Source organism: Dendrobates tinctorius, unplaced genomic scaffold (assembly GCF_039654945.1).
Source record: "Dendrobates tinctorius isolate UK_male_01 unplaced genomic scaffold, ASM3965494v1 ptg000143l, whole genome shotgun sequence".
NCBI lineage: Eukaryota > Metazoa > Chordata > Amphibia > Anura > Dendrobatidae > Dendrobates > Dendrobates tinctorius.
In genome coordinates this window covers 25,184,281-25,199,581 of record NW_027361810.1, presented here as the reverse complement: position 1 = coordinate 25,199,581, position 15,301 = coordinate 25,184,281, and the positions used below count along the sequence as shown (strand labels likewise).

At 39.6% G+C, this 15,301-nt stretch overlaps 1 protein-coding gene across 1 annotated transcript in view; it reads left to right on the top strand.

The window, feature by feature from the left end:
* Positions 1–15,301, top strand: part of NEB (nebulin) — a 166,873-nt gene that overhangs the window by 51,114 nt on the left and 100,458 nt on the right. The window contains exons 33-47 of the mRNA XM_073545254.1: positions 77–388; positions 1,411–1,617; positions 2,097–2,201; positions 5,465–5,572; positions 5,689–6,000; positions 6,329–6,535; positions 7,854–7,958; positions 8,136–8,243; positions 8,940–9,251; positions 10,421–10,627; positions 10,834–10,938; positions 13,027–13,134; positions 13,229–13,540; positions 13,623–13,829; positions 14,887–14,991. Of these exons, the coding sequence (XP_073401355.1) occupies positions 77–388; positions 1,411–1,617; positions 2,097–2,201; positions 5,465–5,572; positions 5,689–6,000; positions 6,329–6,535; positions 7,854–7,958; positions 8,136–8,243; positions 8,940–9,251; positions 10,421–10,627; positions 10,834–10,938; positions 13,027–13,134; positions 13,229–13,540; positions 13,623–13,829; positions 14,887–14,991 (2,820 nt within the window). The remainder of the gene's footprint in view (positions 1–76; positions 389–1,410; positions 1,618–2,096; positions 2,202–5,464; positions 5,573–5,688; positions 6,001–6,328; positions 6,536–7,853; positions 7,959–8,135; positions 8,244–8,939; positions 9,252–10,420; positions 10,628–10,833; positions 10,939–13,026; positions 13,135–13,228; positions 13,541–13,622; positions 13,830–14,886; positions 14,992–15,301) is intronic.

Genomic DNA, 15,301 nt, shown 5'->3' with positions numbered 1-15,301 from the left:
ATACCGTCCATTGTACATTTCATCTTTGAAACGTGTGCTGACCTCCGTCATTTTTCTTTCTACCCGGGACGCTTAGTTTAAATACAAAGAGGCCTACCAAAAAGCCAGAGGACATCACGTGGGATTCCGCAGTCTCCAGGATGACCCCAAACTGGTCCATTACATGCACGTTGCCAAAATGCAGTCTGATCGTGAGTACAAGAAGAACTATGAGAAGAGCAAGACTAAGTATCACACTCCTCTGGATATGTTTAACATCACCGCGGCCAAGAAAGCTCAGGAAGTGTCCTCCAACATAAACTACAAACAGCCGATCCACAATTACACGCTGCTACCCGATGCTATGAACTTGGAGCTGTCTAGGAACATGATGAACATCCAGAGTGATGTAAGTCATTCATATCTATTGTTATCTGATACAGCTTATACCCAGGACACCCTGAACCTTAGCATCAAAATGCCAATGCCATTGGTGCAAGCTTGTTTAATAGCCTCAACTATCCAAGAGAGCCTTCTAACATGACGGATCATAAGTAGACAGATACAATTGTCATCTATGGTCACCTTAGGTCTGTCGTCTTTGGCCCAGCGAATATGACAGTGCTTGAAGGGTTCATCACAAGCTAAAAACAAGACAGATGATAACTTTGTGATCAAAAGGGGTCTGACAGCAAGGACCATGCGCAAACCTGACAATGAGGCACCATATGGTAGTGATAAAGCGGAACAGAACACTTGCTCCCCGGCTGTGTTATAGGAGTTTATCATGGGTGGTCTGAGTAGTAAAATAAAATCTGTTATCAATTTATTTTAAAGGAAGTCTTGTGGCAAATTGTAAATAGAAAAGCAAACAATTCCTTTAAAGCGTCCTCCCCGGCACCTCCTTACTGAGGCTTATTAGTCTCAGTATTTATGTGGCAACTTCCTAGCAATCTTCTTTTTCACACTGTTGGGTTAGTAGTTTGTATCTGACTTCTTGGTGAACCTGTGATTGGCTTGTGTTTACACCCAGCAGCCAATCAGAAGCAGCAGAGCTGCAAGGTTGAGGGACAGAGCAGCAGCCTGAACCAATAATTAGGTTGAGGGTGTGTCTCAGACTACCACAGACTACCCTTAGACATTGAAGCTAAACTGTGATCACTGAGTGCAGCTCTTTATATGGAGTAGTATGAAGCAGTCTATTTAAGTCAATGTAAGTTAAGAAAAATTATGGATAAATTATAAGAATATATGTTTGTAATGAGGGGGGGAAATAATAGGATTCATTTTGCTTCATGGTCACTCTCAGAAGCCATTTACATCACTCGGGGGATCAGTTTTATAATAACCGATTGCAGCTCCGGCATGTACTGTAGATGATTCTGTGGTGAGATATTTGTCCGTTGTAATTTTCCTGGTCTTACCTTACAGAACCAGTACAAGACAGACTTCAACAACTGGCTGAAGGGAGTTGGTTGGGTTCCAATTGGTTCCTTGGATGTTGAAAAAGCCAAGAGAGCCAAAGACATCATCAGTGACAAGAAGTACAAGCAAAATCCAGATCAATGGAAATTTAGCATTCCGAATGATGCAATGGATCAAGTCCTCGCTAGAGCAAATGCAGTGACAATGAATAAGGTACTTATTCCCTCCAAAACCATGATGTTAAGGTGTCTGTGACCTTAGGCATGTGCAGCCTGAGTAACTATAAGCTAAGGGGGACACCACAAATCTACCATCCAAGGCTTGTGACCACCATGTCTTATAATATTAAATACATTTCATATTAAATATTGCATATTGAATATTAATATATATTTATACTGTATATATACAGTGATATAATATATTTAATAATATACAATATAATATGTAATAATTAGTATATTATAATATATATATATATGCATATATATATATATATATATACAGTATATATATAATTAAATTATATTTTTTATTATATATTATTATAGTATTTTAAATGTATAAAATATATAGACTCCTGGAAGACGGCGTTGCTCATAATGTCGTACTATACAAATTTTCATATAGTCACATGTACTAGAGCTTTCCTCTCTCACTATTTTCTGATATTTTGGCTCTTATCATTGCAGAAACTCTACACAGACGCCTGGGAGAAGGACAAGACCAAGATTCACGTGATGCCCGATACTCCCGAAATAATTCTGTCTAAAGCCAACACTATAAACATGAGTAACGTAAGTAACATATCAACATGAAACTTAACACGTAAAGGAGATAAAGCAATAACTGAAATTAGTAAAGCAAAATCGAGAGCATAGATTTTATTCACAGACCAGAAAAGGTGTAAGAGAACTGAAACATTTATCATGAATTTCGCCAACATCTGGCTTTAGGTAAAATTTTTTGTGCAGATAAAAATCTTGGTGTCCACTAGGGGCAGCTCACTGCATACTGTGTTTATTATGGTGATCAATGTATAAACAGTATCCACTTTGCTCCCCCCAGTGGTGGCTAGAGGCAGTCAGTTTTATCATTTTATTCTAACGATGTTATAGATGGAGAATTCCCCAGAGGACAGAGAAGAAATGGAAGAAAACAAAGCACTATCTGAGCACGGCAGTTATTGTATATAATATTAATTATATAATGATTGTAAATAATAATTGTAAAATTATAAAACTATATTATTGACGATGCCAGGGAAGAAAAATGGACTCTAATCTTGGAAGGTTGTGCAATACAGGGCACATCTCCATATAGCATTAGGAAGAGTAAATAGTTAATCGAGGTGCAGCTCACTCGATAAACTTCCAGAAATCTCCTCCCAGAAGTGTGTTGGCAAAAAACTATTGCAAAGGGTAAAATGAACCAGGTGATATTGCACTCCAGTGAATCAAGTGATACAACTTTCCCATGAAATAAAATGTGGATAAAAAGTCACCATAAAACAAAAGAGGCTTTATTAAAAAATATGACACGTTTCGACTGAGGACAGCCTTCATCTGGTATGCCTATATACACCTGATGAAGCATGTCTGCAGCTGAAACGTGTTCTATTTTAATAAAACCGAAATCTTTAAAGTGGAGATAAATCTCTGCACAATATACTAGGTTCAGTCCCGACAAGTGACTTTTAAACAAATAAAAAATGACACATTTTTCTTTTTATAACTTTAGTGAATTCAACTTTTCTTGCATGTTATTTATTTCTTTGTGAAATGTATGAACTTTGTCTTTGATCGTGATTGTATTTGCCCCTTCCCTCGTTCCTTGGCACCATTTTTAAAATTTTTTTCTTCATGTATTTAACCGCATGGATGTTAATCACTACTTTCATTTATGGTTGTCCAGAAGAAGGAGTTGGAGAGCCTCTGAATCACGTTGACACTAAACCAACAATCCATTCTCCATCTTACCTTGTCATTTATCCAGCAGTGCAGGATACTCTCATCGCCCGCTGTAAATTTCATATTTTAATTCATGGGAGCGCCGTATCATCTGGTTTACCGGAGTGTCTTATCATCTGGTTTACCAGAGCGCTGTATCATCTGGTTTACCAGAACGCCGTATCATCTGGTTTACTGGAGCGCCATATCACTTGGTTCACGGGAGTGCTGTGTCATCTACTTTACTGGAGCACCGTATCACTTGGTTCACGGGAGTGCTGTATCATCTGGTTTACCGGACCACCGTATCACTTGATTCACGGGAGCGCCGCATCACCTGGTTTACCAGAGCACCGTATCACTTGGTTCAAGGGAGTGCCAAATCACCTGGTTTACCGGAGCACCGTATCACGTGGTTCACGGGGAGCGCCGTATAACCTGGTTTACCAGAGAGCCGTACCAACTGGTTTACCAGAGCATCGTATCACCTTGTTTACCGGAGCACCGTATCACTTGGTTCACAGGAGCGCTGTATCATCTGGTTTACCGGAGCACCGTATCACTTGGTTCACGGGAGCGCCGTATAACCTGGTTTACCATAGAGCCGTACCAACTGGTTTACCAGAGCATCGTATCACCTGGTTTACCGGAGCACCATATCACTTGGTTCACGGGAGCGCCATATCACCTGATTCATTGTATCCTTCGCACTAAGGATGGAAGCTAGTAATCACTGATCTATCCCAGTATTGTGTCATAGAAGAGTTGCAGATGATGGCGCATTACATATTTGGGCTATAAGTTTTTGAAAATACATTTTTTTTGCATAATTCGCCAAATTTATAAAATACTGGGAGGAGGTTAATGATAATACTTAGAGGGAATGAGTCTATCACTTACTTGACATGAGGCTGAGTTACCATACCTAAAAAAAAAAAAAAGTGGTTTCTTCTTTAGGACAACGAAAATGTATTAATATACATGTGACCTTTATAGAATGAATACACTTTTTTTTTTTTAATAATTTTGACCAGCAGGGAAATTTTTAAACTTTGCAAATCACTTTATAAGGATATTTATCTTCATTCCTGTAAATAAAATGCATATAAGTGGCTTCCAAGCATCTGTTTTCTCCTGTCTATTTGCATTGATGTCAGAACATACTCATTTAGAGTACAGATGATGGCAGTGAAAGGATCGCTCTGCACCTGTGTCACTAACTCTGGGAATAAACTGCTACAGGAGATTGTTCTGTTAAACACAATATTCAGGAAAGAAAATAGGCGCTGAAACATCACTGCCATCATCTGTACTCCAAATGAATATGTTCTGATGTCAATGCAGCTTAAGGCTGGAAAGTAGACTGGGGAAAAACAGAGGTTCGGAAGTCACTTACATGCTGTTTTCTTAGAGCAATAAAGACAAGTTCCCTAATAAAGTGATTTGCAAAGTTTCAGAAATTTCCATGCTTGACAAAATTATTTAAAAAAAAAAATTAGTTACTCATTCATAAGTTGGGAGCATTTTACTCCAACACACTTCAATTTAAGATGGTATGCTTATTTCAGACATTTATGGCAGAATGGAGAGATGACTGCGTATGGACTCTATACGGTCACTTCTATGGGAGTTCCAAAAATTGGAGCGTGCTTTCTCTGGGAACCATATCCATCTGACATAAACAAAATGGTACTAAAGGGGGACATACACTATAGAAAAAGGATGAAGCACGTTTATGGTATATCTATAGGATATGCAAAAAAATGTCTGATAGTTGGAAGTCCCACTGAGACTGTAGAGGTGACTCTCTCCATTCACTTCTTTGGGAGTTCCAAAAATGGTCGTGCCTGCTTGATCTGGGGCCCGCATAAACAAATTGTTATTAAAGGGTGCAGTAGCTTACAGCTTAAGGGATTCAAGCTATCGGGAAACTATAACTCCCAGCATGAACAGCTAAGAAACGATAGAAGGTAGTCCACTGGCTTATGCCATGTTCTCAAAAGTAAGGTCATCGGAGTTCACAAGTATGGATTGTCAATGACAGTATAGTGGTCTTAGAGCCTTCATCCGCTAAGGTTTATGCATTAAATGCGGTTTTCTGTCCTTTTCAGAAACTGTACAGACAAGCCTGGGAAGACGCTAAGAAGAAGGGATACGACCTGAAACCAGATGCCATAGCCATAAAAGCAGCCAGAGCTTCAAGAGATATTGCCAGTGATGTAAGTCTAAAATAATACTTTTGATTGAAGTCCAAGCATGCAAACATAAAAAAATAAATAAAATGAAAATTGCTTTATTTCATTGCTAACATTTTGCTATTGGGGACCGTCCGCAGTACAAATACAAGAAAGCCTATGAACAGACCAGAGGAAAGCACATTGGATTCAGAAGCCTCCAGGACGACCCGAAATTGGTGCATTTCATGAATGTGGCCAAGATGCAGTCTGACCGTGAATATAAGAAAAACTACGAGAAGTCAAAGACCCGATTCCACACCCCAGTGGACATGTTCAGTGTTACTGCTGCCAAACTGGCACAAAATGTGGCGACTAACACGAACTACAAGCGTCTCATCCACCACTACAGTCTGCTGCCGGATGCAATGCACCTTGAGCTGTCCAGGAACAGAATGCAGATACAGAGTGATGTAAGTTATATCGTGTCATGTGATAAAAGGTTGTTTACTACACCAGGAAAGGACCTAACATTTGGGTTTCGGGGCACTTATTGAGGCCCAGGGGCCCACAGTTCTTCACCCAGCAGCTGCACTTTTATGTTTCAGAGCTCAGTTTTTCTCAAAGCGCTTTGTACCATAAAGTAAAAATGATACAATTCTGGAGCCACCACTAGGGACTTTTAATAGAAAGAAAATTTGTTGCCCAATATAAACTTGTGTTAAATTCTCAAATTTATGGGTCTTTTTCACAATGCATGTGTTGTATGATAAATAATATATATTCCTCCTTTATTCCTAGAATATTTACAAGTCAGACTATAACGACTATGTCAAAGGCGTTGGATGGGTGCCCTACGGATCCCAGGAAGCTGAGAAGAACAGGAAGGCTATGGAAATTCTCAGCAATAAAAAATACCGCCAACACCCGGATACCCTAAAATTCACAAGTCTGCCCGACTCCATGGAAATGGTCTTGGCAAAGAGTAATGCACAAATCATGAATCAGGTAAGTTTCTTTATTTTTTATTGTCTTTTTTTCTCTTTCTACTTGAAGAGGTCATGGCTCAGAGTCAGAGAGTCAGGCTTCTAACTCTCACCTATCTGATATTGATGGCTTATCCTAAAGATAGGCTAATAAAATCAAACTACACAAAAATCCTCCTAAAATTAGCCCAATAACCCAAGGGTGCATGCACCATAAATAGTTCTAAAGGTTCATTGGGGTCCATTAACAGATGGACTGTTCCCATCCTCAGTGGGAGATACACTCCTGGGATAGGATTAATAATAACTGTCTAATTATTGGGTAGCCCATCACTTAGACCCCTTTAGGCACTTGAATGAAGTTTCCATATTGTGGTGGACAACCGTGTATGCTAATGCTCTATTCAAAGTCTTTGGAGCTTACGGCAATATCCAAGCTCTGTCTACAGGATTGGAGGTTAATATTCTTAGTGACTGTACCGCTTGTTAGACTCTATTAATCTGCTTATCGGTAATGCTTGATAAAATAGGTCTTGCGTAGATTCACATCATAGATGGCTTGGCCAGATGATTGTTGGGGGAGTTAAGAATCCGGCATGACTGGCTTAGGAGTAGCCTCATCTACTCCACAAAGAGTCACCTCTACGGTCGTATCGACTGAACACAATCTGAAGAGGTGACTCTTTGTAGAGTAGATGAGGCTACTCCTAAGCCCCCCAAACACCTTAGATGACTGTCGGACGAACGATGGTTTGGACAATCATTCAGCTGGCTCTCTTCACTGCTGATCGCTCCTGTGTTCTCTACGACAGGGCCACTGCCAGACATCTTTGAGAGCAGCATATCCCATCAGTTCAGAATCGGTCATGCCGGATTCTTAACTCCCCCAACAATCATCTGTCCAAGGACCCCATAAATGACCATTGGCCAAACCTGTCGATATGAGCGGGTCCGCTAACGTTAGTTTAATGCATATGGTGAGGATTAACACCCTTTATAAGAAAAGTAGATGGCAAACCTAAACACAAGGGTTTCACCCGTCCTCCAAGTCTTCTCTCCTACAATGATAGTGATAAATAATTGGCTCCCTATGACCTAGAATGTGGTGGTATAAGCAAAGACGTAATGAATTAAATGTTATTTTTTTTACTTATACCTTGATCCTATTTCATTCTCTGTCTTCATATCGAGGACAGAATATTTGAAATCTAAGACTTTTGTGGATTTCTAACCATTAAAATGACTTAACTTAAGAAGAAAATGACTTCTGATCTAAAAACAAAGCATGCGCTGAATAATGCATAGAGAAAATAAAACATATTCTTGGTTCCTTTTTGTAGAACCTGTACAAGCAAGCCTGGGAGAAAGATAAAAGAACCATCCACGTCATGCCCGACACACCGGATGTCCTTCTGGCAAAGGCTAATGCCGTGAATATAAGCGAGGTGGGTACCTAATATATGTTACATCCCCATATCGGAAGAAAACTCCCAATGTAAACAGATTTCCCCACAAAGATTCCCATTGTATTAAGCAGGAGATCGTTCCTACCAGGTTGCGTCATTTCATGTCTTCCCAGGAACTTTGGAACTTTATATACATTTTTTTTTTTTATTTCCCAGAAAAAATACAAGCAAGCCCTGGAAGAATCAAAGAAGAAAGGATACGATCTGAAATCCGACGCCATCGCCGTCAAAGCTGCAAAGGCATCAAGGGACATTGCTAGTGATGTAAGTACCCTCTGAAGAAGACTGGGGTGTCCTGTAACCCTAAAAGTGTGGTGACCTTCAAAGCATCATATGCCTTTATGTTTGTACAAGAAGTTGGCCAGTTGATTGTTTTTGGTTAATGGTTTATCTCCAAGATGTAGACTATGGTACCTGTTGCGTCCCCCCTATCAATGCTACTGCATGGACAGTAGGGTTCCTGGAAATATGGCGCAGACTGCATGACTGCTATAGGGGCTATGATGGAAGTGGACACAGGCTTGACCGTCTTCTCCCACTTCCCCCCATACACCGTAGTAGCTACTGTTAGAGTATATACTGTCTGTACCAATCCATATTCACTGAGCGCCCCCTAGTGGTAACAGCAGGCGGCCATACTTTTCGTATTTACTGTATTAAGATCAGCATTGGATTTGGAGCGCTTAGTGCAAAAAATAAAGCTTCACACCCCATAAAACTGAGTTATGAATTGAATTTCAACATGCCCAATCCTTAGTTTTGAAGGGAGATAAGATGCCCAAAGAGGTATCTGAATATGCTTAATTTCACTTTTCCCGTTGAAAACACATGCACGTTCAGCCGGATTGAGTGTGCATATACATGGAGGAGTTTGATAGAAATAGCTGTGGCCAGCTTCGTGGTTTTGGTAATCTTATCCCAGTCTATACCAGTCAAAGGTTTTTATTTTCTTCTTTCCAGTATAAGTACAAGAAAGCTTATGAAAGCAGCAGAGGAAAGATGGTCGGATTCCGCAACCTGCAGGACGACCCCAAACTTGTCCACTACATGAACGTCGCCAAGATGCAGAGCGATCGGGAGTACAAGAAAGATTACGAGAAAACCAAGACCAAATACCACACGCCCGTCTCCATGTTTAGTGTCATGGCCGCCAAAGAAGCTCAGAACGTGGCCTCCAACACTAATTACAGGAATATCATCCACAAGTACATCCTTCTACCGGACGCAATGCACGTCCAGCTCGCCAAGAACATGAACCAGATCCAGAGTGACGTGAGTTGTCGTTCCCACTTTCTAAGACTTTTGGAATGTTTTTGAACTCTTTTAAGATTTAGGACCGGTCGAAAAGATCTTGGGTCCTGATTAGAGATGAGCGACTTTGCCTTTTTTAGGGTCGAGTTGGGTTTCATGAAACCCGACTTTCTCGACTTTCCCCCCCTCTCGCCCGACGCTGCACATGTCATCTCGTTGCCCACAGTGTACGTCCTTGCTTATTGGCTGAAAAAAAGTCACGTGCAAGCATTCTGGGAAATCAGACTTTGGCGCTCGTTTTGCCGACCACATGGCCGACTTCATGCTGTGGTCGGGTTTTGGTCGTCGAAACCCGACTTTGGCATAAGTCGGCGACTTATGAATCTGGCCGACCTGTTTCGCTTAACTCTAGTCCTGATAATTGGCTTAAAAGTCTCTTGTATCTGGACCAGTAGCTGAACTGACCATTGAAGTGAATGGAGCACTTTGGACACTGCCTAGTTTGAAGAGGTTTCCTATTTTCTTCAAAGAAGTTACCAGCACTTTCTTTTTTTTTCCACCAGACATTTTTTCAAAACCTCTTGAGAACAAAAAACAAACAAAACCCCCTTATATGAACGGTCAAGTAGATTTCCCCATAGAAATAAATCGTAAGAGTTTTCCAAAAGTTTTCAAAGCGGTTTTTAGGAGGATTTTTGAAACATTCGACTAAAAAAAAACAACTCCATGTACACACAACTTCTTTTATACTTAGGCGAGTTTTCCAAGCAAAAGACGCTTTATAAGGGTCTGGTGTTTTTTTTTTTTTTCTTTCCCTGAAGGGTCTTTTGTGTAGTTTTTTTTTTTTTAGTTTTCTGCGAGTTTTCCCGGCAATTTTTTGGTGAATTTTCCCATGGTTTTTTGGATGTGTTTTGTTACTCATGTTTTCTGACATTTTTTTCTTTTACTCCATTGAACAATGAAAAACTTGCTAATGGATTTTTTAAAAAAAAGAAAATAGCAAAAGTGATATCAAAATGTTCCAAAAAACATTTGTTTGTTTTTTTGAGCTTTTCAGTTGACTTGTGTTGTTAAGAATAGAGCATAGATTGTATCGTATCCGTTCCTAATTGTATGGAGTATGATATATATTATATAGACACATATTGTATGTTTCGCTTTCTAAGTCATGCAGTCATTTCTCTTTGCAGAATGAATACAGAGTAGACTACAAGACCTGGTACAAGGGGATGGGCTGGAGCCCCCTGGGATCTCTAGACGTGGAGAAAAACAAGAAAGCGTCGGAGATCATCAGTGACGCCAAGTATCGCCAGCCCCCAAGCAAATTCGCTTTCACCAAATCTATGGATTCTATGGACATGGAATTAGCCAAGCAGAACGCTGTCGTCATGAATAAGGTAAAAAAAAACGGAGAAACAAAATCACATTTTTTTAACCAAAATACGATTTCTGCAAAATTTGTTGATCAAAAGTGAACGTGAGTTTAAGATCGGTCATTTAGTGATCAGTCACGTGATTGTATTATATGAACACGTATCGTTTCATTGTATCCATATGTTCTCATAGACTTGTGCATTATTATTTCCTATTTTTTTGCTTTCAGCACTTATACATTGATGCATGGGAGAAGGATAAGACAAAGATCCACGTGATGCCAGACACCCCTGATATTCTCCAGGCCAAACAGAACAAGATTACTTTTAGTGAAGTGAGTAATATCATATATGAAAAATCTGCAAATCTATAGGTAATATTTCTGGATCAATTACCATTATAGCAAGCACCATATGTACAAAAACAGATGCAAATTTCATGAAGGAGCACAAATTCTCACAATACAAATGTAATATATCACAAAGTATTAAAAAAAAGCCTTTCGACAAGCTGCAATTCACATCACAACCACTAGATGTCCTCATATAGACACATTTAGCATAAATATCTCCCAACAGAGTATCGTAAAAACAAAGCTGCTCATCTTAGCATGATAGCTAATGGGCACATCTGTAACTGCAATTAAATACTGTGAAGGTTGTCCTTCATGGTCAAATGGCTCAGGTTAAGGATTCACTATCAGATTGGACTTAGGGCTACTTCCTTAAAGGGGATGCCTCGAGTTCTTAAAAGGATAGAAATGCAAAGTGCTTGTAAAAAAAAAAAAACAAGCGACTTTGCAAATACTTTCTTTTCTCAAGCGTATACTGCTTGTTTCCTGGTTTATCGACCCCCTCTGTATCAGAATGGACCAGCTTATGCAAGAAGCACAGTGCTGGCATGCTTTTTGATATAGAGTTGGCAAGTGCGGCTCTGGGGCTGATCAGATCAATGGGAAAAACATTTTAACAAAGAAACATCCAGCACCCATAATCCAGTAAACTACGAGATGGTTGTATCAAGTATTCGGCAAAAAATCTGTACAAGACATTATGTGTAGAAATGTAACGTGTTTCAAATCAGTTATAATCTTTTTTCATGCATTTATGAAGAAGGATCATAAGTGATCTGAAACGCGTTGCATTTATGAAGAAGGATCATAAGTGATATGAAACGCGTTGCGTCTATGAAGAAGGATCATAAGTGATATGAAACGCGTTGCGTCTATGAAGAAGGATCATAAGTGATATGAAACGTGTTGCGTCTATGAAGAAGGATCATAAGTGATCTGATGCACGTTGCATCTATGAAGTGTCATAAGTTATCTGAAACTCGTTGCATTTATGAAGAAGGATCATAAGTGATCTGAAACTGGTTGCATTTATGAAGAAGGATCATAAGTGATCTGAAACTGGTTACATTTATGAAGAAGGATCATGTGATCTGAAATGCGTTACATTTATGAAGAAGGATCATAAGTGATCTGAAACTGGTTACATTTATGAAGAAGGATCATAAGTGATCTGAAACTCGTTGCATTTATGAAGAAGGATCATAAGTGATCTGAAACTGGTTACATTTATGAAGAAGGATCATAAGTGATCTGAAACTGGTTACATTTATGAAGAAGGATCATAAGTGATCTGAAACATGTTACAGTTAAGAAGAAGGATCATAAGTGATCTGAAACGCGTTATATTTATGAAGAAGGATCATAAGTGATCTGAAACTCATTGCATTTATGAATAAAGATCATAAGCGACCTGATGCACGTTGCATCTATGAAGTGTCATAAGTCATCTGACACTCGTTACATTTATGAAGAAGGATCATAAGCAATCTGAAACGCGTTGCATTTATGAAGAAGGATCATAAATGATCTGATGCGTGTTGCATTTATGAAGAAGGATCATAAGTGATCTAAAACGTGTTACATTTCTACACGCAGTGTCTTATTCGTATTTTTTGTGGAATACTTCATAAAGCCATCTTGTATGTTACTGGATTGTGGGAGCTGGATGTTTCCTCATTTTCCGCTTACTACGCATAGACTGTGTGATCTGTGCACCTGATGGTGCATTAGCCGTACATTTCTTCTTCTTCTTTTTTTTTTTTTTTTTTTTTTATACATAAAAGGATACCCCATAGCCATACTTTCAATAGGATCATATGGAGATAATTGGGGGTTGCTTCCTGTGGGCTCCCATTCAGTCTATCTATGCACTACATGCCTCTAAAAATAGGTCCACGCAATACTACATTCTTCCTGTACCACCTACGTCTTTAAACAATAGAGTGGTATATAATGAAATGTGAAGAATTGTTGGATATTACCCACAATATAACTGAGTCTGTAAGTTTTTGCACTTTTTTTTAATATTCACAATTATTAATATTCTTTATTACTTCATATAAAATGCAGAAATTGTACAAATCTGGATGGGAAGAGGCAATTAAGAAAGGCTACGATCTCAGGCCCGATGCCATTTCTATTAAAGCTGCCAAAGCTTCTAGAGACATCGCCAGTGACGTGAGTATGAGACCGATGATGGGTGCAAGGCGTTGCACAATTAGTAATGTTGGATTTTGTGAGTAATCTGAAAATTTTGGGGGTTTCTTTTTAGTTTAAATACAAGCAGGGCTACCGTAAGCAACAAGGACACCACGTTGGTTTCCGAAGCCTACAGGATGATCCTAAATCCGTATGGGCCATGCACGTGGCCAAGATCCAAAGCGATCGCGAATACAAGAAAGACTTCGACAAATGGAGGACCAAGTTTAACATGCCAGTAGATATGTTGGGCTTCCTGTTAGCCAAGAAATGCCAGACGCTGGTCAGCGATATTGACTACAAGCGACTTCTACACAAATGGACTTGCCTGCCCGACCAGACCGCCTTCGTCCAAGCAAGGAAGGTCTACGAGATCCAGAGTGACGTAAGTTTCCTGATGTTACATCAGCATTCCATGAACAGCTGGAGATACGGACTATGAAGACACGTTACTTCTTCTTTTTCAGAATGTCTACAAAGCAGATTACAATGAATATATGAAGGGCGTAGGATGGATTCCATTTGGATCTCAAGAAGCTGAGCAGAACAAAAAGGCCATGGAAGTTCTCAGTGAGAAAAAATACCGCCAACACCCAGACAAACTGAAATTTACTAGTTTGCCCGATTCAATGGAGCTCGTCTTGGCCAAGAATAATGCACAGATCATGAATAAAGTAAGTTTATGCTGCAAGGATGGAGCACAAATTTGATCTAAAAACCTATGTACACCATTGTGGGAGACGGGCGTGGTAGGAAAGTGTATGAATATGTTCCATGTTGTCATATCCTACAGTATTCTTCATATTTAGTTTTCTACTAGAGACACATCTGAACACATTGCAGGAAGACTTGGTTGAGGGAGTCAAACTCAAAGGTTCCTGGTTGAGTTGGTGCCAGGAACCAGTCCATAAGCCTCCTCAGTAATTTGTGGCCACTGGATGGGAGCCCTAAGAACTGCCTTTTACCTGCTGGGATCCTGGCTCATCTTTTGATGAACCGGCTTGGCATGACATGATCATTTAGTCATGAAACACATGTGACGTCGCACCAGGCCGGTTAATCAAAAGAGAAGCCGGCAGGGGGCTTATCTAGAATAGATGCAGAGGTTACAGTAGCACCTGGTTCCTGGAGCCTCGGAGGGCTCAAAAGGTCAATTTGGCCTATATGAAAAAGACTATTACTATTGAAGACCCATGATAGTTGGGGGCCCTGTTGGATATTTTGCATTGGGGCACATGAGCGTCAAGCTATCATACTGGATGCCACAGATGCTACCATGTATGAGCCAATTCTCATGGCTCCCATTTATAGACCACAGATTACTGACATGCCCGATGGACCTGCAAATCAATTTGCACCAACTTTAGGACCTAGTTATGGTATATCTGCCATAAAGACAACCTATAATTACAACACAGTCCCATTATATAGAGGGAGCCCTTTCCATTTTGGTTTTGTACCCGTCTGAATAGACAGTGAGGTCCTACACAGAGATGTAGACTCCATTGTAGGAAGTCGTAAATATATTTAGGTTCCCTTGACGCAGGCAGAGATGAGACCTCCACATCCACCAGACATGTATTTCTTATCCTGTGCATATGACACGAATGTCTAAGGTCACATTAAACCTTTAAATCTAACATTTTCTATAAGACTTACATTTCTTTTCAGTTTTACGGTTTGAAAATGAAAGAATTCAAGTTTTAAAAATGTGACATTATCTTTCCGTAGAAACTTTACAAAGAAGCCTGGGAGAAAGACAAGACACAAATTCATGTCATGCCGGACACACCGGAGATCGTACTAGCAAAAGCAAATGTGATCAACATAAGTGAGGTGAGTGTTCTGTAACACGTAGATTGATGCCGGCAGACAGAAGATCGGCCAAGAAAGAACGTCTGAAGCCGTATGAAATTCGACTTTTTATTCCATTTTGGTGTTCAGCACATAGCAATAATATTTTTATATGAGGCTTGGACAATTATGCACAAGGTGATGCCAAATATGTATCATCCTGTGCATAATTTTCCCCAACTTTGATATTTAGGTTTTTTTTAATATTTTTTTTTAATATTTTTTCACATATTTTTATTAGTTTTCTTATAACCAATACATTAAAATACATACATAGAAGTTATATAAAATT